General features: G+C 45.5%; 1 protein-coding gene across 1 annotated transcript; it reads right to left on the bottom strand.

The window, feature by feature from the left end:
* Positions 1–5983: 5983 nt before the first annotated feature.
* On the bottom strand, positions 5984–13694 carry RBP3 (retinol binding protein 3). Its single transcript, XM_006916945.2, has 4 exons — positions 10647–13694; positions 9993–10183; positions 7954–8096; positions 5984–6429 (listed from the first exon to the last, which is right to left on the bottom strand). The coding sequence occupies exons 1-4, from the start codon at positions 13692–13694 to the stop codon at positions 5984–5986; spliced, it is 3828 nt and encodes a 1275-aa protein (XP_006917007.2).
* Positions 13695–24119: the final 10425 nt, after the last annotated feature.

The raw sequence follows: 24119 nt of genomic DNA on the forward strand, positions 1-24119 counted from the left end.
ACCTGTGGGGAGGGGAGTGCAGTACCCGTGGAGACCTCCTGAAGAGCAGGGACATGAGCTGAACTTCTGAGCCTCAAAGTCCAGCAGGGGCTGGTGATTCAGACAGGTAGGACAGTGGCTGGGAAGAAGGGGTGACCCAGAGCTATAGAAATCCTAGGGTGCTGCAACGTCAGTGTGAGGAAAACTGAGTGGGGGAGGTGGCCCTCAAGAGGAGATGGAGACACAGGAAAGCCTCAAAGGGGAGGAGTGGACTAGGGCACAGGAGGGGTGGCTCCAAGAAGCACTTCAAGGGGGCCTTTGCTGCAGTGGGAAAGGTGGGTTGGAGGAGAGGAGATGACCACCTGAGCCATTTTCCTTTGTATCTGGAAGAAGCCAGAGGTGCTCCCTGCAGACATCAATGGAGCACTTCCATTCTCACAGGGAAGTTTGGAGGCCCTGCACTGCTAGAGAGGGACGAGGAATGGTCTGCAAGCCGGCCTCTTTGGGAACTGCGCAGGGGCAAATTTGCTCACAAAGAGGCTGTGCCCAAATTGGCTGAAGCTGTAGGGATCCTCCCTCTCCTTCTGTCCTATGTGGGACAGAAAAGGGCACCTCACGGGTTTTGAACCTGAGGCTCCACACTATGCACTAACATATATCATTTAATTCATCCATGAGATGATATTTAATTCCCATTTTACTGCAGAACTAAACTCCAAGAGGTTAACTGACTTTCTTAAGACCGTGGGTATAAGAACAAGACCCCAGGAACTTCCCACTCTGAGCTCGCATTCTTCCCAGCCTATCACACATTTCTTCAGCATGTGCTCACATGGTATTGTGTATGATTTAAAAACTGAGACTTAGAACCAGGTCTTAACTTCAACTTGTACCATGCCCACCCTCCCATACACACACACATTTCCTATTGCCCTTTTCTTTAGCACTCTTTAATATCTTGCATACTGTGTTATTTTATTGATTTGTCCTATTTACTGCCTCCCATTACAAGAACTTAAGCTCCATTTTTGCTGTTTTGTGCACTGCTGTATTCCCAGCAGCCAGAACAATGTAGGCACGTAGCAGATGTTCAACAGGCATTTGTTGAAGGAATGAATGAAATGCCTAGTTCTAGTCTCCTTGCTGACAAACCTGAATCAGCTTATCACAGGGTTTTATCATCTGTCAAATTATGTGCACAGCCATTCAACTCTGGCTTATTGGATTGGTTCATAATTTATGACTTTGAAAGGCATAAATGTACTGTACTAAGACAAAATAGAAATTTAGAATTGAAAGAGACTGTAAAGTTCTAGTTCATTTTCTCACTTTACAGTAGTGAGCACTGAGGTCCACTGATGAGCTGATCTGCAAAGTGATACAAGACAAGTGGTGGTGAGTCAAGGCCTTAGATCCATGAGATATCTAGATCTGTGCGTCTTCCCTGGCCTGTCTCGACTCCTCAAGGAACCATGCATCATACGGAATTATCACTAACTATGAGCACATCATTTACAAACAAGGAAAATATTTTGAAAAATAATAAAGTTAATTAAATTAATTAAATTTATAAAGAAGCACAACAAAACATCTTCCCCCAACTCAATTTTTAAGATGGAGTTTATTTTGGTAAAAAGTGATATAGATGCGAGTTGCTTTGCAGTCATTTAAAATGACTGAAATATGATTTTTAGAGGTGATGACACACAGCTTATAAATGTGGCAGTTCCTGCTTGTCACTAGGCTGGATTCCCAAAGTCCCCTTGGCAGTCAAATCCTGTCTCATCCGTTCTTCTCTCCTGCCCTCCTGTATCTACCGGAGAATAGTCTCTTTTAATCATGACTTTTCCCAAGCTCTCTTAGCCACCTTCCATACCAGTTAAAGTTTGGCTGGTGATTTTGCCATAAAACATCACATCAGCAGGTATGAATTTTCTCTACAATTCTGGGATGAGAATTGCCACATTTCTTAAATTCTCTGTATCAAATTTAATCTTCTCTGTACCTCAATCCCGTGGTTTTGGTAGGATATGCAATCTGTCATTCTGAAATTCCTCTCCTGCCTCTCAAGTTCAGAGAAAGTTCTCTCCCACCTAAGAAGGCACCCTCTCTTAGCATCATACCATCTCCCCATGCTGTTTTGGTGTCTTTGCTTTTATTCTCCAATGTGCTCTATCTTCTCTCCTCCGCCTCTTGCAGGATCTTAGTCCTTTGCATTTTTCTGGCAATGCTGTCATTAGGTGGGGGATGTAGAAGCCACCGAGTCAGTGAACAGAAAGGCTTGGCTAACTTCTTAGACAAAGGAAGTAGAAATACCTGTAGTGACTGCAAAAATGGCTAATTGTATCTCAATAAATTATCTCCCAGCATTCATTCAATTAATATTTATAAAAGTCCACAAGATGTCCTAATGAGGCTAAAATAATGCATTCTGAATTCACATCCATTTTAGTTCTTAATTTTAATCAAGATATGCTTTTCTTTCTGTTTTTATCTGGAAGAGAATTAAAACCTCGATAAGGCTGGGATCCTGGATTTCAACTTCTGACCTGAATCTTAGACCATGGATTCTGCTCAAATGATCATATAATTGGGTAAATGAAAGTGAGTAAATCCCGCTCAGTTTCGGGGGAGAGAAGAGAAAAGAGAGGAAAGGTGGTCCTGACACCTGGAGCTCATGTTCTGGATGAAGGTTCCTCAGTGCCAGGCTGAACACAGGTTTAAAAGAGGCCAGAAATCAGGACTGTATGTGGAATTAAGGGTCAACTGACTTAATTGTTTTTTAAACACTAAGCCAAAATGGCATGGACTTAAGGAAGCACGTTAGTGATGGTGGTGATGGAGAGGGGCAGGTACCACCAGCTGGAGACCGCTAACTCTATTATGGTCCCACTTTCTGAATAGGCTGGGTGCTGGGCCTTGCACTGCTAGCCTCAGCATACTGCCCTATTCCTCTGGGCACATAAAGAGAATTCTCCGTAGGGTGAAAGTCTGTAGATATTGTCTCAGGGTGAACTTTGCATCCTTCCTTATTTTGGTAGGTGCTCACACCCCCTGGAGGCAGCAGGCCTCCACTGCAGGCCACTTATCTTCAGAGCAATGGTTAAAACGCCCTGGCTATTTGCATAATATTTTTATTTTTTGTAGTACAAGTCATGTACTACATGTACTAAAGATCACATAGCAAGATATGAATCTCATAGAAAATAAACCTTTTATTTTAAAAAATAAACCATTCTCCGGTGTGTTTTGATTTTTGCTACTTCTAGAAAAGAATTTTTGGAAACCAGTTTTGAATAGGGACTGAGAAGACAGTGCATGATGGGTGGAGGGCTGTGGTTATTTAAATTTAACTTTTCTCTTCCCTGACCATCCCGTTTTCCTAGGTAGAATACAAGGAAGTCAGTGGCCTCTGATACCCTTGCTATTCTAAGATACTTGGATTAGGAGACTATTTTCAGAGTCAGCTGCCTTGCTCAGCAAGGCAATGAATAGGTCCTTAGGCCAGGTAGCACTAATCCTATAGGGACCAGGATGTGCGAGATGAGTGCCCTCCAGTGGGGACCTCAGAGGCAGGTTTCCTTGCAGTGTGCTTCCGGCTGCGTCATTTTTCTGAGCCATGTTTTCTTGCATTAAGGCCGTGTGGGTCCTCCATTAAAACTGTGAAGCCAGGGCCCTCATTGACATGCAAACGTGGTCACTGGTTGTGTGTTGGGCTGTGTGGGCAGATGCAGGAAGCAAGAGAGTAAGATGGGGAAAGAGCTGATTTTCTCCTCTGGTGCTCCAGTACAGCTTAAAGAAAGAGAACCCATGGGGTCCCACAGGTGCCCCCTTCACAACCCTTCTTGAATAAGTGCCTGGCCCCTATTGGGGGTGTGGATCAAGTTTCCAGCAAGGATTTGATGATGAAGTTCACCTTTTCTTTCTTATCCTAACTACATAGAGTTTGGCAGAGGCATGGTTTGTTCTATTGGAATACACCGGCATGGGGCCTCTAGCACCCAGAGCCACTTTCTTCCATCTCGCCCACCCTGGCCCTGTGCTGTCAGCCCCTGGTCAGGAAGCAGGTGTGCTCCACTGCACCTACCCACTGAGGCTCACATCTGGTCTCCTGAATCTTCTCTGCCTCTATCACTTGCTGTGGCTGGCCTGACACCCTCAGTATCTGTCCCAAGGTGGGGGCAGGAGGAGGATATGGGCCCAGCACATCACTGTATTCCTTTCTCCATATAATGACTCTGTAGTTTGGCTGCCCAGAGTGTGGTCTGGGTTTGATGAATGATAGGGAAGCCCCTAGTCCTCTCCTGGCCCACAGAGCCAGCTTTGAAACTCTTTCAAGTCCTTTATAATCCATTTGTCACTCTTGTTATTACAACACAGCCTAGCTGGAGTCTTCTGGCCACTCCAACACCCCTGGATGAAGCCAAAGGGGGGCACCCTCAGCCCTTTCTGCTCACTCTTGACTGACTTCCCTTCTCACCATGTTCCAGGAGGGCTAGAGAAATAAAACCCCTTGAGTGTCTACATCATATAATAATGTCCTTTCAGTAGAGAGGGGCCTCATTTGTTCATTCATTCATTCATTCATTCATTCATTCATCATCAATGGTATGCTGAGCTCTCCTTACCAGATGCCAGGCTTGTTTAGGGCTGGAGGAGCTGAGGCAAACAGATTAAGTTCCCATCCCTGACTGCCCCACAGGACTGGGGAGACTGATAATGCAAGAGAGACAAGCACTGTGGCGGGGTTCGCAGGAGATTGAGGAAGCGCACAGAGAAATCAAGGAACTTTATCTGACCAGATGACATCTGAGCATGTCCTGGACAATAATAGTTCTAATGAAGAAAAAAATGAGATTGCAGGATATATAATACTACTAAAATTCAATCATGCAGTTAATTTTACTTGAATTTAGCAGAAGGAAAAGGAACTTGAGTGAAATCTTCCCTTCTATCCGGGCTTTCCTATTTAGATAGGGTTGTTTCAAAGTTTTCCAGGGGGGAAATGCCTTGGTATAGGTAATAACCCAGCAGTGTGCCCAGATTCCACAGCTCTCTGGATTTTAGGCGCAGAAGGGCTGGTGAAATCAGCGTTGTATGGTTAAGTCAGCCCAATGCCCTGGGGGAAGTGGCCTGTGGCAGTTGCAGCCTGGTCTCACCAGACAGCAAGGCCAGGAGGGACTAGTACTTAATCTTCACTCAGACATCTTGGAGCCTGGGGCTCCAGAAGCACTAAATGGGGGCTGGGGTCCCCTCCTGCTCTTCTAGCCTCACCCTCACTGTTACTTTGGGCAGGGTCCTAGAAGTCTCTCACTTTTAGGTCCCCAATGACTCCAGTAGAGCAGGGTTTCATGGCTCCCAGGGCACTAGCCAGGGGCACTCGGGTCCCTTGGGCTCCCTGTCTCCTTCTGGGGTTTGCTCATTTCTGGAGGAGGTCGTGGGATCTGCATGCTACAAGCTTCTCACCCTGTAAGGAATGGGCTTGGTCACTAAAGCCAGCACAGTTACAGGCTGCACTTGAATGAGTAGGGCCACTCAGACTACCACCTAGGACTGCTCTCCTTTCTGGTAGCAATATGGCATGTTGGGACACCGCATGGCTTTTGGGGCCCTGGCAAAAGCTGGAGAACAGGGGTGTGGGAATAACATGTGAAGGAAAAATAGACTTGCTATGTAGAATTGGATTGAGAGGGTTTGGGATAGGGAAGAGAAGATTCTAAGTAAGCATGGACTTGCCTTCAAGTGTCCGAGGGCTGCTACCTGAGGAAAACTTGCAGCCCAATATTCACATGTGTTCACAGGGCATCCATTACCTGGGGTAGATCTGGACTTCTCTTCCCCCAAAATAACTACCTACTGTGGAGAAGGCTAGCTCCCTGTCCCTAGATGTTCAAACAGAAAGGACTCTGGCAGTGGCAGAGATGGGATGGATGAGCTCCAAGGGTACTTCCAACACAAAGCCTAACCAGAGCTCAGCAGGGCCCTTTTCTGTCCCTTGTGGGACTCATGCAGGACCACGTGCCTGAGGTGCCTTAGCGTCCATGATGTGTGGCCCAGAGATCCCGCTCACCCTGGGGCTCTGCCCACGGAGGCCCTCTTGGGGGCCCTGCTGGCCTGGACTCCGCCGGACCCTCATCAGAGTGTGCTGGAGCATCTCCTTGGCTCTGGTGAGGGCTGCTTCTGCAGGGACAGCCACGTGGGGCACCACGCCCACCCCTTCCCAGGAGCTGCCGTCTGCAGCCCCTACTGAGCGAGCTGTGGGGATGGTGATGTAGAGGTGGGTATCATCCACATGGTAGGTTTGTGGAGGCTGGCAGCCCCCACTGGTCACTTCCCCAACAACTAGTGCCCGGCCCAGCCTCTTCATGATGTATGTAAATTCCTCCGCAGCGCCGGCTGTCACACCACTGGTCAGTATGACCATGCTCTTCTTGGAGCCATAGCGTTCACCTGCAAGAGAGAAGGCCTTTCAAGATGGGGAGTCAAGTCACCTCCCTGGGGAACCTGCCTTCTCGAACTGCCTGGACCCAAGAGATGAGGGCCTGAAATTTAGTTCTGCATGCTTGTGTCCACATGCAAGTCACTTCACCTTTCTGAATCCCCGGTATCTGCATCTGTAAAATGCAGATAAGAACATGTACCCAATCCTAAGCATGTAAGTGCTTTAGAGCCCCCTGGGCCCCCATACAGGTTCTTTTATTACCAAATAGTGGGGAAAGACTTGACTTTTTTTCAGAAAAGGGCATACTTCTTTTTTATGAATAATGAGAACAATTAAACTGACCAGATTTTCTTTTCACTTTAGATTCTCAGAGGAGCCAAATTTGTGACTTAACAAGTCTCTAGGACAATGATGTCTAACAGAAATGCAATATGAGCCACAGATGTCATTTTGTTTTCTAGTAGGCACATTAAACAAGCATAAAGAAACAGATGAAATGAATTTTAATAATGTTTTATTTAACTCACTATATCTAAAATATGTTCTAAAAAATATAATTAATAAATTATTGATGTGATATTTTAAATCTTTTCCATAAAATATGTTCAAAAGCTGGCATTCACTTTACACTTTACACATCATAATTCATATGTGCCACATTTCCTTGCTCAGTGGCTCTCATATTGGACATCACAATTCTAGGACACCATGACCTACAGAGCTGAGTCTATTTTAATCCCCTACTCTTGAATGTCTATTTGAATTTAGAATTCACCTTGTTCTGATTTTTATTTACATTTTGCAATATTATTGAATATGTGTCTTGAAAGTTCCCCCCAAATGCTCGTGTGATAAGGAAAATTGTAGGGTGCTTTTTTGGTTATAGCCATACCTCTTTTGGTCTCCCAGTTCCCTTTTGTTGATGGGAGTGCAGGTTCTTTGGTTTTGTGCACTGGGCAAGGGTGATGGAGTGAGGCTGTCCACCAGGAACAGGGCTGGGAAAGTCGTGGCTCTATAAAGCATGGGGCTTGCACTGCTTCAGCCTCTGCTCTGGGCCCAGGGCAGGTAACGAAAGCCCCACCAGCATCAGAACTTTCTTTTGGCAGGTATGCTGAGCTGCTGCTGAGTGTTCAGGTAAGATGAGCACTGGAAACCCAATGAGGTTTGGCAATGGGCAGGGGAGGGGGATCCTTCTAGTTCTGCATTTGTCTTGTAGGCTGATGGTTATAGTGGGGAGAATGGGAGGCATTTGGGTTTTAGACAAGCCAGTGTTTAAGTTTTGGTACTTTCACTTACTAGCTAAGTGATGTTAGACAGGATAGTCTACGTAGTTGAGACTCATTTTTCTCCTCTAGGAAATGGGCATAATTGTACTAATTTTGCGGGGATTAAAGATCATACGTGCAAGTGCATGGCATAAGACAGGGACTTTATTCCACTTATTATTACTTTAACCTGAACCCAAATGTCTTTCTCTAATTTTCCAGAAGTTTCTAGAATAAGAACAGGAAATGGAAGACTTCTGCACGCACCTGCAAGTTGAGAGTGAGTCCAGAGCTCACTGACAGAGTCATTGGGCCGGCTGTAGATTTTGTCCAGCAGAATGGGAGGGCCTTCCTCAAAGAAGTAGGAGCACAGGGCAGAGATAGAGGAGGTGGGGCCACCAATGTTGAACCTGTGAGAAGGGAGTGGAGGCCACTGAGGGCAGAGCTCACAGTGAGACCCTTGATGCCCCTATGGGAGGCCCAGATCTTTGTCCTGTGGAAAGTTCTAATTCCAGGCAGCCTCGGTCTAGTGCCCCTTCCTCTTCCTACAGAATTATTTGGTTGGCGTTCCCCAGAGTATAAGTATTTTGAGAACAAGAGACTTTGTGGTCAAATTTATTTAGAATATACTGCATATCATACTCAGCCTTTCTAATCACATATTTATTGTGTGATACATATTGTATACATTATATTAAAGGCTCTGACAAGTCCTGTAGTCAGGAACTCAATAAATTTCCCCTGCTTACTGACCACAGACTGCTCCTCTGCACCCATGCTGCCTATGAGAGGAACACATTTTGGTAACAGGGTCCTCCCCAGTTGCATTCTTGATAATTTCACAAAACCCACTAGGTGTCTTAGTTGAGGTATCCTAATGTAGCACTTAGTGTTGTGGAGTGCTCAGAGTTGCATGCATCGAAAGTGGAGTTTGCACTTGTACCGAGCCATTTAGATTTAGCTCATTTTGTGACCTCCCTGGGCCTATCTCCTCATCTTGGAAATGAAGAGTGCAAGGCTGGCAGTGTGTTAGGAGCCTCTTCTGGTTGATGATTTAGGATGGCCCAGCTGGGATCAGGGACCATGACCTCAGTGTCTGAACATCCATACCTCAGGCTGGAAAGGGCTTTAAGCAAAGCACACCTGTAGGCTATTCAAAAAATGTGGCTGGTACAGTTAAGCAGATAGGGACTTAGCATGAGGATAGTTTGGCTGTTTAATAGCATTTGAAGAGTAAAGAAATCAGAGGTACACACAAGAGACCCGAAGCTCAAGTTTTGGACACACACCATAGAGCCCTGGGAGACGGTTTCTCTTCTAGGAAGGAGAACAAGTCTCTGGGATCCAGAGCCACCTAGTGATGACTAAGAACCATGGGAATGCTGCAGGCCAACTACAAGACCTGGAAACTCCATCTCAGCCAATCCTAGCTGTATCTCTAGTAATGAGAGTAGGTAGGGGTGGGAACTGTCTGCATCCCGGGGGAGCATCCTGCCCTTCCCTTGTGCAATGAAAGGTGCCCATGGCGAGCCTGCCTATGGACCTGGGAGTCACAGGGGGCCTGAGTCTGGCCACTGCCCCAGGGCATTCTTTGACCTCCCCCCTGTTATAAGACAGAAACCCACCCTATGGGGCACACCTTTACAGAAGCAGAAGGGAGGTGGCTAGCTGAAAGCATCCTTTCAATAATCATTTTGTGAAGCAAAAAATTCTTTTTGCAACGACAGTGGCTAATTTGCACATTCTCTCTGAGACTCTGGCTTTATGATTCTCATGACCAGGGTAGTCATGGGCTGATTTTATATGATGTGAGCCACAACCACAGGTGGAGACCTAGCTGTCTCAAACATGACTGACCATTAGAATCACCTGGGATGATACCTATCAAACACACAGATCATTTGATGTCACCCCTAGAGCTTTTAACTCAGCAGGGCTGGTATAGGGCACTGGAATCAGTGTTATTCATGTCTATCTTCCTCCTCCCCACTCCCTTTCCAAGGACTCCTATGACCAGGCACATGTGGGGACAACAGAATTGGTCCAGTGATTTTTTTAGCCTGGAATGCACATTGAGATCATAAGAGGAGCTTTAAAAATCCACCAGTGCTGGGATCTTGCCCAGCAAATTTAACCAGAACCCCTAAACTACCTGGCCAGAGTCCTGATAGTCAGGTGACCTAGTCCCTTTTAGCTCCAGTCCTGTGTCGCAGGGTCCTTTTTTCCCCCTGAATAGACTCGTAGCTTTTACTGTTCTGGCAACTTCCCTGGTTTGGCCAAGAACCACTGACCCCTAGTCCACTGACCTCATGTCAATAATCATGGCATCCGTGTGTACAATCTTCTTCCAGACATGTTCCACCAGCAGCTCTGAGACCTGGGTGAGTAGCTCACAGTCTCCAAACATGTCAAACCTCAAGTAGCCAATGTTGTCCTCGAGCACGTTAGTGTGGAAGGAAAACTTAATCAGGTCTTCAAAAACTTCAGGGGAAGGGATCTGAAAGATTAACAATCCATCTACAAAAACAATCCATCTACAAAAACTGTGGACCCCTGAGGTAGGCAAGTATTAAGCATTAACACAAACCCCACATTACCAGAAGAGGAAATTGTAGTAATCTCATGCAACTTATTGATCCCTTTCACGAAACTGACAATGAGAAGCCCTGCAAACACTTGCTTTCCACCAGCCAAGAGTGAAGCTCCTTTTATACCAAGGGTTTTCAAACTGAGTTCTTGTGGGCACCAATGTTCCACAGAAGTGCTCAGAAATACCATGGGCATAGGGAGCAACTAAGATGACAAGATGAGAGAGAGAAAAAGATGTGACTAATGAAAACTTAAGCATGAAAACAAGTCTGGAAGCCATTGTCTTGTACCATGCACAAAGCCCTGGATGTGTGGACAATTGGTCAACTCTCCCCAGGACTATGCTGGGCCAAGTCTCCCTTGTATCTCACCTGCATGGGTACAATCCCAGGAATGCGGTCCTTGGCATCCTCAGGGATATGAGCTGTCTTCAGATGTGGATCCCCAGACAGCACCTGCAGGTCAGCACCCAGCATCTCAGCCAGGGCGCTTTCTGAGGTCACCCTCGAGTAGCGGCTCTGCAGACGGCTCAGTTTGGCAGCCATCTTGGCCCCCAGCTCAGGAGAGGCATAGTTGTCGGCGACCAGCTTCCCAGTTGTCTGCAGCACAGTGGGCACCTTGGCGCGCAGGGCTACTATGTCCCGTGCTGTGGAGAGGGCCTCACTCATGGGCACAGTGATGTCAGGCTCCACCCCTGCTAGGTCCCAGGCCTCGCCAGTGCTGGCACTCAGGGCCATCTGTGTGGGCATGGAGGCATATAAGGGGCTGCTGCCCACCTGGTAGATGCCCACAGAGAGCGCTCCCCCAGCTGTGGGCTCCCCAATGACGGTGGCTCGCTGCAGGTCCTGCATGGTGTGAGCAAAAGCCTCAGCGGCTGACCCACTGGTGTGGCTTATCAGGATGTAGAGGTCCTTGTGGGGGCCGTAGCGCTGGCCAGCCACCTGGGGCAGGGTCCACACCTCTGTGACCCTCGAGGTTGCCCTGTCAAAAACAGAATAAAGGTGCTGGCGGGGCTCTGCCTCAAAAAAATAGGAGCAGAGTAGGGGCACAGCTGTGGAGTAGCTGCCAAGATTGTAGCGCAGGTCGACAACCAGTGCAGCTGTGTCCACCAGCTTCTGCCACACCAGCTGTACCAGCTGTGGCCCAATGGCCTTCACTGTCTCCAGCTCGGCCATGGCATCAAAACGCAGATAACCCAGCTGGCCAGGCAGCACCTCTGTCTTAAAAAGGGCCTCGATGAGGTAGGAGAGCTCCTCTGGGGAAAAAATGGCGGGGGGTGGTGGAGGCACCTCCTCTGCTGCCAGATCACCGGGGCTATGGAACACCAGCAGACGATGGTCCCCAGACATCTCCTGCAAGTCGGCTGTGAGCTGAGAGGCCAGGGAGTCCAGGTCCACAGCTGTGCGGTAGGCCCCCTGGGCCAGCTTGGCTCTAAGCAGGTCTCCTGTCTGCCCTACAACCTCTGGGCGTGCATAGTGAGCTTCCAGCAGGCGTCCTGTGCCTTCTACCAAGGCCCCCAGGCTGCGGTGAAACTCTAGCACCTCCTGAGCTTTGTCCAGAGCCTCCTCAGCCAGCACGATGGCATCGGGCACCACTCCACCACCCAGCCAGCACTCGCCGTGGTTGTCGATGAAGGTGAGTACGGGCACAGTGAGCACCAGGCCACTCTCCGGCGTCTCCAGCAGGGGCACCGTGTGGGTGTGCAGTAGGCTGCCCGCCGTGATCTCACCTACCAGCGTAGCCCAGCCCAGTGACTGCATGAGGAAGGCTAGCTCCTCAGCAGCAGTCGCGGTGCGGTGGCTGGTGAGCAGGTACACCCCACGCTGGGAGCCATAGCGCTGGCCTAGCAGCTCCGTGCGGCTGAAGTGCTCCTGTGTGACATTGGTGCGGCGGTCGTAGGTGGTAAAAAGGCGCACCGGGCCGGAGTCAGGACCCTGAAAGTAGGACAGAAGCAGAGGAACAGCAGAGGACGGCCCCCCAGGGTTCTGGCGCAAGTCCATAATAAGGTGCTCCGTGTCCTGCAGGGGCTCCCATACCTGGTGCAGGATGTATGGGCCCAATGCCCCTAGCACAGAGGCATCTGCAAACCTGTCGAAGCGCAGGTAGCCCACGTTTCCTGGAAGCACCGACACCTGGAAAACGGAGTCCACTAGGGCCTGCCGGGCAATCTCATCCTCTGGCACTGCTGGGACCACCTCTGGGGGGTAGTCAGCTCCAGCCTCGGGCCCAGAAGAGGTTTCCCTGGGCCTAATGGCTCGCACCAGGAGCCTGGGGTCCTCGGACACAGCCTGCAGACCAGCGTTGAGCTTAGTGACCAGATCGTCCTCAGAGACCACTGCGGCAAAGTCCATGCTGGCCAGGTGATGTAGTAGGGCCGGCACGCGGTCCACCAGTGTGTAGTAGTCCTGCAGGGCCTCCTGTAGGCGCCGCATGACTCCCGGCAGGGCTCTGCGCAGGGTGAGAATGGCCAGGGCCTTCTCTAGGGCCTGTTCTGCTGGTGTCCCAACACAGGGCAGCACCCCACTGCCCTCCCATGTCTGGCTGCCCCCGCCCAGGGGCCCCAGGGACCTGGACACAGGCACAGTGAGGAAGAAGTCAGACTGGCCTATCCTCAGCTTCTGGAGGTCTAAGGCCCCCCCAACGGTCCGCTCACCCACCACAATGGCCCTGCGCATCTGTTTGAGAATGTATGCTATGTCTTCAGCCACTCCTCCAGTGTGGCCACTGGTGAGAACCACCACATCCTTGTCAGCACTGTACCTCTCCCCCAAGACCTGGGGCAAGGTCCAGATCTCAGTGGTCGTATTGGAGGGGCGGTCGTAGATGGTATCCACATGCAGAATCGTGTTTCCTGGGTGCAGGTAGGAGATGACATAGGGGATGCCGGAAACGTGGCCCCCAGTGCAGTGTCGGAGGTCCAGCACCAAGGCAGAGGTGCCCATAAGCTTTCTCCAGATATTTTCCACTAAGAAGCCCCCCAGCTTGCTCACTACTTCCTGATTCGGGATGTCGTCCACTCGCAGGTAGCCCACATTGCCCTCCAGAACATCGTGGCGGATGCCTTTCTGCAGTTGAGCAAGCAGTTCTTCTTGTGTGAGGTGGGTGAGTGCTGGCACCTGCTGGGGAGCCATGAGGGCACTGGGCTCATAGGAGATGACCAGGCGAGGGTCATTCAAAGAACTCTGTACCCCGGCCGTCAGGACATGGGCCAGTGTCTGAGGGTCTGAGATACCTAAGATCTCGCGACTCTTGATGGCCTGCTCGATGGCTTCCTGCATCCCCATCAGGTTCTCCGGGAAGCAGTAGTTATCCAGGAGGACCTTGGCCATGTCTAGCACCAAGCTCGGCTGGAAGAGGTGTGTGGGGCCAGCCAGGCCACAGAGCAGTGTGGACAAGAGCAGGGCCCATTCTCTTGTCATGGAGAATCAGAAGGAGGGCTGGCTCCTGCACAGAAATTTTCTTGATTGTGTTCAAGGCCACAGCGCTGCCCTGTGCGGCTGCCCTCCTTCCTTGTCCTTCTCAGCTGGCAGACAGAAGGTCTGAGGCTAAATGCGGGAGTAGGGGTGTGGTTTCCACCTTCAGTAAGCCTTTAATCCTGTCTAATTTGAGCTCATCAGCCCTAGGGACTGGGCAGAAGGGGACAAGGTGGTTTAACCCAGAAGGTATACTAAATGTCATTTTGCTGTGTCATCTCTGTACATAATAGTTTGAATAATTACCATTTATTTTTGATTTCCTGCCACATACAGGAACTATGCTCTATGCTTTACAAGCTGATAGTCTTCTTTGCAAGTAGAGTTATTAACCTGCAAGTAAATAACTTTTCCCCACTACACTGGGTGGTCGATGCTTCTCAAATTTGGTAGAAATCATTGGAGGCATGGTTCTGTCATTCTTTATTCCATGGTCTTAGGGAAGTGTCTCACTTATTGTGTAATAATGTGAGAAAATATGTGTAAAGTACTTCACAGTGTCAAGCAAGAAGGAAACACTCAACTACTAAGTTTTCCCTGTTAGATATTATCTCTGTTTCATAGCTGAAGAAACAGTTTAGTAGGTGGGGTATGTGAGGGTGGAGAGAAAAAACTTGTGGGGTCACTGGCTCAGACAGTGCAGAGTTTGAGTCTGAGGTTCCTATCAATTTCAAGGTTTAAAGTTTATTCCTATGTTTTGCTAATGACTCCAGGGAACCTGTGTGGTCCTCCCGACAGCTTTCAAATGATGGTAATGACATGTCTGGACCTGGTGAGTGAGGAGGGAACCTGCCTTCCAGACATAATGGAACCAATGACTCTAGGTCAGATGAAATTAGCTCTGAGATATAGGGAGTGCCCATTCTCCTGCTGATTGAGGGCTCAGCCCACTGCCTGCTGCTCTCAGGGAGAACTAAGTAGTAGAACTTGGGTCTCTGTGGTCCCAGGCCCCACAGGTACCAAGATCAGTCTCCTTATCTGCACGGAGCATATGAGACAATCCCAGGTGAACCAATTGCTGGACTCTCTGTTTCCTAGTTTCTGCTCCTTCACATGAAAGTCATGTGAGTCCTTCCTAGATCCTAGAACCCCTGCTTCTTCTCTGCATCCCTCCAGGGGTGGACATTTCCCTCACTCAACAAGTGAGACAACTATGGTTCAAAGCATGGTCATGCAGCTGAGGAAGAACACTGGGAGAGAGGCCTGGCTCTACTCCTCTCACTTTGCCCTATTATTTCCAGCACACACTTCATGGGCTGTGCAGACAGCAGGCAGGCACTCATGGGTGTCTCAGCAGGCAGCCAGAGGAGATAGACTTGGGGACAGGGGGTGCTTTTTCAGCACACTTGAGAGCCACAATCTGCTCTCTGGAAATCATTATCTGAGGATGTTTACCAAGTGGTTTATGAAGGCCAAAGAGGTCAATTAGCTAAAAGAAACATATTTTTAGCTCATTAGGATTTGTTTAATGCCCAGTGACATATGGTCACATCACTCCACCGTTTGCAGCCAATGAAGTGAGCCTGATTTAGTATAATAATAAGGCCTCCTAAGTGCCTGCTGGGAACACTGGGCCTTTCGCTGTGCCTCTACTTGGGGGAATCAGAACTCTGAGCATACATCCTGGTCCTCTGAGGATACTTTTCCATCATTGCTTGAGCCCAGGCAGAGTCTCTGGACCAAGAAGGGCAGGGATGAAGATGAACCAGAATAAGACTGTTTTAGGGAAAGTGCTTCCCCTATACTCTTATCAAAATGCAGTCTCAGGATGGGATGCCTGGAGCTGCTGCTGTGCATTGATTTAGGTGGATGGCCCAGAGTGTCACAGAGGAGAAAGTGAACTGCAGTCTGTTGCAAGTCACTGGCGTGCCTGAGTTAGACAGTACGTGTGAGGAGAGACAATCTGTCCTTCTTGGGTGTGGCCTAAGCACAGTGGGAGGAAACTCTCCATACTCTCCAGGAGCCAGGGATGCCCTGGCCCCCAAATGAGGGAGAACATAACAGGTGTTCTGGGCAAGTCCCAGAGTGGGAGCCAGGGGATGCTCTCTATCCTCCCATCTGGCCTGCTGGCCATTGGCCCATGGGCTACAGAGAGTCCCATTGCAATCTTGGAGTTTGAGTTTGGAGTTGGGTTGGAGTCAAGAGCCCCAGCCTCCTCCCCCTTGTATAAACAGCCATAGCCATGTGAGTAGAAGTGTCAGGATTGTGGGCGTAGGAGCCCACAGCCAAACTCTACTGCTTCCTAGAGTAGAGCATTAGATTAGGTGACATGATTGCTCTGTGCTTTGACTTCCTCAAAAAGAGAAAAGCCTCACAGTATTGTTTTAACAATGTTAGTGGGTATAACAAAGAAGTCAAGGACTCAGTAGGAGTTGGTGAGAGGCAGATTATGATCAGACCTCCTCTGTGAGGTTGGGAAGAGATATACCTAGGGGCAGGGGTTGCCCTTAAGACCATTAAGACTCGAGGGCTTCTGAGGCCCTGAAGCTTCCACAGGCCTCTGTATGTCTGGAGAGTCTATACATCTGAGAGATATCCAGACTTGATGTTCACTTCAGAGCATACTCCACAGTGACTCCAGCATAAAATTAAATGACTCAAAAGGTATGCTGGTGGGTTGATCAAAAGGAACATGCCTGGAGCTTGGACAATCCAGGAAGGAGTGAGTTATCTGTTACATTGTGGATTCGCTTTTTTCAGTGACCAGAGGCCTTGTCAGTCTGGCTATTTATCCACCTATCTACCCACCCACCTCAGTCTCTCTCTCTCTCTCTCTCTCCCTCTCTCCCGCACACCCCCCACTCTCCATTCCATGTAAGTTTTCCCCTCAAAGCTCATTATGGACATTTTCAAATAGTACGGCAAATATCCATGTATTATTTACCTGGATTCTACCAATGACATTTTATTACACTTTCTTTATCTTACCTCGCCCTCTTCGGCTCCCTCCCTAACCCTCAACCCAACATATTTTTTGGAATGCATTTCAAAGCAAGACGAATATTGTCTTTATTTTATTTTTTGCTTTTTAAAAAATAAAAGTAAAATGTACTCATTTTTATAAGTTAAATGATTCATAAATGTGTGAAAAATCTTTTTCCAAAGCCTTTCTAGCTCAGCCAATAGTAACGGTTTAACGTGTAGCTGTCTTATCCATTTGTCCATTTATCTTGTGTCATCTCATAATAGTATGCACAATAATTTGAACTTTTTCACTTAAACATCCTTCCAAGTTGAAGCATGTATATAAAGTTTATCCTTTGAATAGCTGCTTAATAGTCTTTTATACTGTAATGTAGTGAGGTATATTTTAAGTTGTTTCTGGTTTTGATTCTATAAATAATGTTGTGATAAATGTTCTCAAACACACGTTCTTAAGGATTGGTGCTTCATGTTTCCGTAGAATAAATTTTTCAAACCTAGGCTTGCTGAAACATAGGGAATGTACACTCATTTATTTGATTGTTTTATTTATTATATTTTTAGTAAATCCTAAATTATATAATAAATGCATGTTTTCTTTGTTTTGTTTTTTGTTTTTTTTACAACTTGATGTATAATGACATACAATAAGCTGCATATTTGAAGAGTAGAATCTGATGAGTTTTGACACGTGTATACACCCATAAAACTATCACCACAATCAGGATAACGTATACTGTCCTCACCCCTAAATTTTCCTCATGCACCTTTGCATCTCCATCTCCAGACAAACACTGTAGGTTAGTTTACATTTTCTAAAATTTCATATAAATGGAATTATGCCATATGTACTATTTTTTGTTTGCTTTTACTCACTTTTTATGCTTTAATGATTTTTGAGATTCATCCATCATGTTCAGTGAACCATTAATTAATTTATTTTATTGCTGAGTTATAGTCCATTCTATAGATAGACGACAATTTGTTATGCACTCACATTTTGGTAGACCTGCAGGTTGCTTCCAGTGTATGACTCTTACAAATAAGCTGCTGTGGAAGTTTGAGTATAGATCTTTGTGTGTGGACATATGTTTTTATTTTTGCTAGGACAGGAATGCATGTTAAATGTCTTAATGTTTTCCAAAATTTAAATTTTTACCAGCAATGTATGAGACTTCCAATTCCTCCAAATTAATACGAACAATTTACCAATTGTCAGACTTTTTAATTTTAGTCATTCAAAGGGACATATAGTGGCTTCTCATTGTAATTTTAATTTGGATTTTCTTGAGGACTAATGGTGTTGAGACTCATTTCATATATTTATTGGCCATATATTCTATGGTAAAATGTCTGTTTAAAACTTTTGCTCATTTGTTGGGGGTGGGGAGAAGGAAAAGATTGTTTGTCTTATTATCGATAAGGAGTTATTTTTAAATTCTGGATATGAGTCTTTTGCTTGACACATGTGTTGCAGATATTCCAATCTGTGGCTTGTCTTGTCACGCTCTTAACAATGAATTTTGAAGATCAAGGGTTTTTTTTTTTTTTGGTTAAATTCTAATTTGTCAATTTTTCTTTTATGATTCATATTTTTGGTGCCATATCTAAGAAATCTTTGTCTATCTCAAGGTCACAAAGCTTATCTTTAATGTTTTGTTCTAGATGTTCTATAGTTTTAAGTTTTACATCTATAATCCATTTTGAGTTAATTTTCATGTATGATGTGAAGTAGAATGTCAAGGTTTATTTTTTTTCCATGTGAATATCCAGATGATCCAGCACTAGTTTTGAAAAGAATTCCATTGAATTCTCTTGGCATTTTGTCAAAAAGTGATTTACCACATATGTGTGGGTCTATTTCTGTACTTTGTGTTCTGATATATTCTTCTACTTGGACTGTCTCTTCACCAGTGCCATACTGTCTTGGTTACTATAGTTTATAGTATATCTTGAAATCATGTAGTGTGAGTCTTTCAACTTTGTTATTCTTCATCAAAATTATTTTGGAGTTTCTAGTTCCTTTGATTATCCATATAAATTTTAGATTCAGATAATTGATTTTAGAATCAAACAGTTGACTGGGATTGAGTTGAATCTATAGATCAGTTTGAAAAACAATTGACATCTTTACAATACCAAGTCTTTCAATTGCTAAATATGGCATATTTCTTTATGTAGGTCTTCTTTGATTTATTTGATCAGTTTTGTATGGTTTCAGCCTACAGATTATGTAAATATTTTGTTAAATTTATACCTAAGTATTTCTTATATTTTGGGGTGCTATTGTAAGTGATAGTTTTTTTTCTTTAAACTTTCATTTCTAGTTATTTATTGAGTATTGATCTTAGATTCTGCAATGGGGTTAAATTCATTTATTCATCCTAGTATGTTTTTGGAGATTCCTTGGACTTTTCTAAGAGTTTATTCATGTTATATTTTTTTCTTTCACATCTCTTGTTATTGTTTTATTGCATTCTTTGGGACCTCCAGTGCCTTGATACTGATTTTAGGGTGAGAACATTCAGTTTTCACAATTAAACACCATTAAGTATGATGTTAGCTGTAGATTGTTTTTTGTAGATGCTCTTTATCAGTTTAAGAAAATTCTTGTCTATTTCTAGTATTTTGAGAGCTTTTTAAAAAATTATGAATGAATATATGATATTGTCAAATCCATCTTTTGAGATGATCATATGTTTTCTCTTCTTTAGTTTGTTAATATGATTGATTGCATTGATTAGTTTTCTAATTTTTAACCAGCCTTGCATGTGTGGGATAAATCTTACTTGGTCATGATGTATTATACTTTTTATATGTTGTTGGATTCGATTGACTACTGTTTTGCTGAGGATTTTGCATGCTCATGAGGGAGAGCCATCTGTAGTCTGCCTTTTTTTTTTTTTTTTTGGTTTTGGTATCAAGGCAATAATGAACTTGAGTTAGGAAGTATTTTATCCTCTTCCTATTTCTTCATTTTTATATTTTATGAGACAGTTCATGTAAAATTGATATTATTTCAAATATTTGAAGAGCTGAAAAGTACTGTTTTAGGCAAGGAAGGAGAGCTGATTCTGTTTATTTCTTATTCTTACTTCTCAACTGGGCATGTTAGCAATTTTGTGCTATAAAAGGAAAACAATAACTAAAGTTTGAGAATATAGATTATTCCAGCTGTTAATCACTTGTGTTGGGAAATGTTCACAGCCCCAAAGATGACATCATATTCCAGAAGGGAACTGGAGCAATTGCAGGTACAGCTCCCACCGGTACCTCCAAGGGGCACTGTGTATCAGGCAATGAGCCCAGCAAGGTCAGGGGCCTTTGAACTCGAATCAGTTCTGAGGTGTGTCACAGGCTGACTCAAGGTTCTATCTCATGACCAAGGTTCTATCATCAGTGGGAATATGACCCACATGCTTTCTCTACAATGTGGAAACCTCTTGAAGAATATGGTTGTCCTGTCCCTTCCCTGTACCAAATATTTTCTGTGCAGTGGAGCAGCAGTTCAAGGTTACAGACAGTAAGAGTAAATTTTGGCTAGAGCCACCCTAGAGATGAAGCATGGGAGTGCAAGGTCTAAGGAGGCTGTGAGAATGCATGAGTTTCTCAAATAGATGAGAAAGACATTTTGAATCTGAAGAGAATTCATGACTAAGAAATCATTTTTACCAGGAAGTTAATACGGTAAGAATGATAACCAAGGTCAAGTCAGTTTCCTGCTGCCCCAGATCCATAGGGCCTAGTGCAATATTTTTTCATAGGTGATACCTTCAGTCATAGGCCTCATTTGCACACCTCATCTGAGGTGATTTCTCTGAAACCGCTGTGCCTCCTGCTTTGTGGATGAGGAAGCTGACGCTTGAGAGGTTTACAGAACTTGCCCAAGTTCACGGAGCTGAGGAGTAATGGACCAGCTGAAGGAAGGGAGGACATCACCACCCTCTAGGGATTCTGTACCCATTTATCTGGGCTTAGGTTCCTGTCTCTATGTCACAATCCCAAGCATGCACTTGCAGTGGGAAGTTGGGGCAGCATGAACAGAAACTAGAGTCTCTATGACTTTAGTAACCCCAGCAATGTCATGTCTCTGATAACTCCAGGGCAGATAGTCTGCTGCATGCTCAGGTGAAGCCACCACTTCCTGTTCCCTGGGAACTCAGGTGATAAGACGGGATTGTACATGGGGCAGAGGTGAGTGGTAGGAGTGGTTAGTGGATCACTGTCTTGGAAATCTAATAGCGGGGGCCACCTGGGAGCAGGTAGTGGGGAACTCTGGAGGCCCTGGGGCCTAGGGATGGTTCAAGTCCAGGAAATGAGGCTGGGACCACTCACCAGGATGCAGGCCCAGCATAAGGACTGGCTCTGGGATAAGAGGGGTAGGGAGCAGATAAAAGCAGGGACTGGGCCAGGAAGCAGCAGGAAGCAAGCCTTCTCCACCTCTCTTGTCCAAGGTACCTGTTGTGGAACTGATCCTAGGAGTTAGGTATGCTGGTTCAGGGGCAAGGAGGTGAGCACTCCTAAGAGTCCCTTTCCTTCCATGTGTCCTACTGCATCAGCACTCCCATGAGCTTCTGGCGGCTGAGTAGAGATTCCTGTACTGGAGGCACTCAGGTTGTATGTCCTGAGCTAGTTTGCAGAGAGGGCATCTGGTCCTTATTGGATGGCCAGCCTGGCTTGGGCTTCTGAGGACAGCCTAATAAGGAGAGGTTGGAAAAGATGCTTAGAATCACAAAAAGAAAATAATGCACGTCATAGAGACACGTGGCTTCTGAAGAAAGAATGGATTTGAAAAATAACCACTCATTTCATTTGTACCATGTTGTACTACTTTTCTGAACACAGTCTTATTTAATCTTTATTTTAAAAACATCTTTATTGAGATATAATTCACATGCATACAATTCACTCATTTAAAGTGCAGAATTCAATATTTTTTAGTATATTCACAGAAATGAACTGCTGCCATTACAATAATTTGAGAACATTTTCATCACCTCAGAAGAAACCCTGCACCTTTCAACTGTTATCCTCTATCTGCCATCCCCCATCCCTGCTTCCTAGGCTGAAGAAATCACTCATCTACTTTCTGTCTCTATAAATTTCCCTGTTCTGGACTTTTATATGTGTGAACTCATATAATATATGGTCTCTTGTGACTGACTCTTTCACTTAAAATAATGTTTTCAAGATTCATCTATGCTGTATCATGTGTCAGTACTTTATTCTTTTTTATGTCTGAATAATATTCTATTGTATGTATGTAGCACTTGTTTATCCACTCATCGGTGAGGGGCATTTGGGTTGTTTTCATCTTTGGCTATCATGAATTACGATGCTTTAAACATTGGTGTACAGTTTTTCATTTCTCTTAGGGTACAGTTTTTCATTTCTCTTGGGTATATAGAATTGTTGGGTCATATAGTAGTAACTCTATGTTTAACTTTTTGAGGAACTGCCTGAATGTTTTCCAAAGCAGACTCACCATTTTATGTTCTCACCAGCAGTGTATAAGAATCTCAGTTTCTCCATATCCTCGGCATCACTCATTATCATCTCTCTGTTTGATTCTAGTCATCCTAGTGAGTATGGAGTGTTTTGATTTGCAAGTCACTAATGACTAAAGATGTCAAATATATTTTCATGTTCTTATTGGCCATTTATATATCTTCCCTGGGCAAACATCTATTCAGATCCTTTACCTATTTTTAAATTGGGTCATTTGTCATTTTATTATTAAGCTGTAGCATTCTTTATATATTTTAGATATAAGTCCCTTGTCAGATATATTATTTACAAATATTCCCTACCATTCTGTGGGTTGTCTTTTCATTTTCTTGACGATGTCCTTTGAAACACATCATTTTTAATTTTGATGATGTCCATTTAATCTAATTTTTATTTTGTTGCTCTTGCTTTGGTTTCATACCTAAGAATCTTTTGCCAAATCCAGGGTCATGAAGGGACATCCATGATGTTCTCTGAGCATCTGCTCTCCAGGGGGCTTCCTCCTGCTTCCTCTTTCTTCTTCATCTTCCCTTTTCCCTTCTCCTCCTCCTTCCCCTCCTCCTCCTTCTTCTCTTTCTTCCTTCTCTCCCCAGCCTCCTCCTCCCTTTCTCAAGGCACTAAAAAAAGGGATTCCTTCTCTAGTGCCCAGACCTCTTCTGGAAGATCAGGGAACAAGTGTCCTTCCTGCTATAAGTCTATTAGTTCTCCCTCTCAATGGTGCTCTCAAACCCTTCTTCAGCCTGGTTTATCCATAGTCTTCTTTTCTCTGGCCTGTCTTGTCTGGGGTGGTCTCACCCCATGTCTCAGGTCACCAACATGCTACTGCTTAAAAGCCCTGCCTGCCAGAAGCCATCCTCACTTATGATAATTTTCCCTCAAGACTTAGCCGTTCTTATTGCATTTTTTCTGCCATTTTCCCCAGGTTCACCAGATATATCTGTATATGTCTGAACCCCCATAATTAACAGGCTTCAGGATCTTCTCTGTGAGGCCCCAGGACTTAGGCAAATCAGGGAAGTGGAGAGTTGTCTCTATGGGCCCCAAGCATTTAGTTAAATTTCAGGTTTGGGTGCCAAGCACACAGAGGACCTCTGGTGTGTGTGTATGGAAAGGACACATGCTGGCAGGCGGGACACTCATTTCCAACCCAGGTACAAGGAAGAAGGCCAAAGGTACTAGGACACATGAGAGAGACAATAAAGAGGATGGAAATGAAGGCTTCAGAGTAAAAGAGTGTAATAGAAGTAAAGTATAATAGAAGGTAATAAAGTGGCTCTAACATTTTCCTAAGCATTGCTCAGAAAAGCAAGAGCCCAGATGAACTTTTCCTAAGTAGCTGAGAAGCATTGTATGTCATTTTGGGGGTGATAAGCAAGGACGTCAAGACTCAGTGAGCCTGTTCCCATGATGTGATCATAAGCTAATAGTGACCTGGTCAGGATCTGAGCTCAGACTGGGCTAACCCCTCACCCCATGCCCTTCCGACCACCCTGCTGTCTCTGACTGACCGCTGCTATTGGCCTCTGAGCTGCCTCTGACTATGGACACCACATAACATGCTGTCCAAACAAGGCATCTAATATTAATTATATAAGGACACATGGCATAAACCAGGACCGTCCCTGGCAAACCAGGATGATGGTCACTGAACCAGAGGAAGAGAATGGCCAAACATTTCCCAGTGGGAACATAGATCAGTCAAAAGAAGGACAGTTCGGGCACTGACATGGATGATCCTGATGGTGCTGGAGGGTGAGACCCAGCATGGCTTCCACATCCAACTGTGATACTGAAGTCCTCAGAAAGCACAGAACTCACATACTCACTGTCCAGTTCCACAGACCCAGGAATGCTTTCCAGTTCCCACAAGGATGTTTTCAGGAATTCAAACAATGTTTACAGCTTCATGCTTTTTTGAGCAGGGTCTCTCCTTCTCTTCTG

The sequence above is a fragment of the Pteropus alecto genome, unplaced genomic scaffold, assembly GCF_000325575.1.
Source record: "Pteropus alecto unplaced genomic scaffold, ASM32557v1 scaffold287, whole genome shotgun sequence".
Taxonomy (NCBI): domain Eukaryota; kingdom Metazoa; phylum Chordata; class Mammalia; order Chiroptera; family Pteropodidae; genus Pteropus; species Pteropus alecto.

Coding starts and splice junctions, on each gene's coding strand:
- RBP3 (XM_006916945.2), bottom strand. CDS start 13,694: ATGACAAGAGAATGGGCCCTGCTCTTGTCCACACTGCTCTGTGGCCTG. Junction 10,184..10,646: donor CTGGGATTGTACCCATGCAG/GTGAGATACAAG, acceptor TTAATCTTTCAG/ATCCCTTCCCCTGAAGTTTT. Junction 8,097..9,992: donor GCCATGATTATTGACATGAG/GTCAGTGGACTA, acceptor CCCTTCTCACAG/GTTCAACATTGGTGGCCCCA.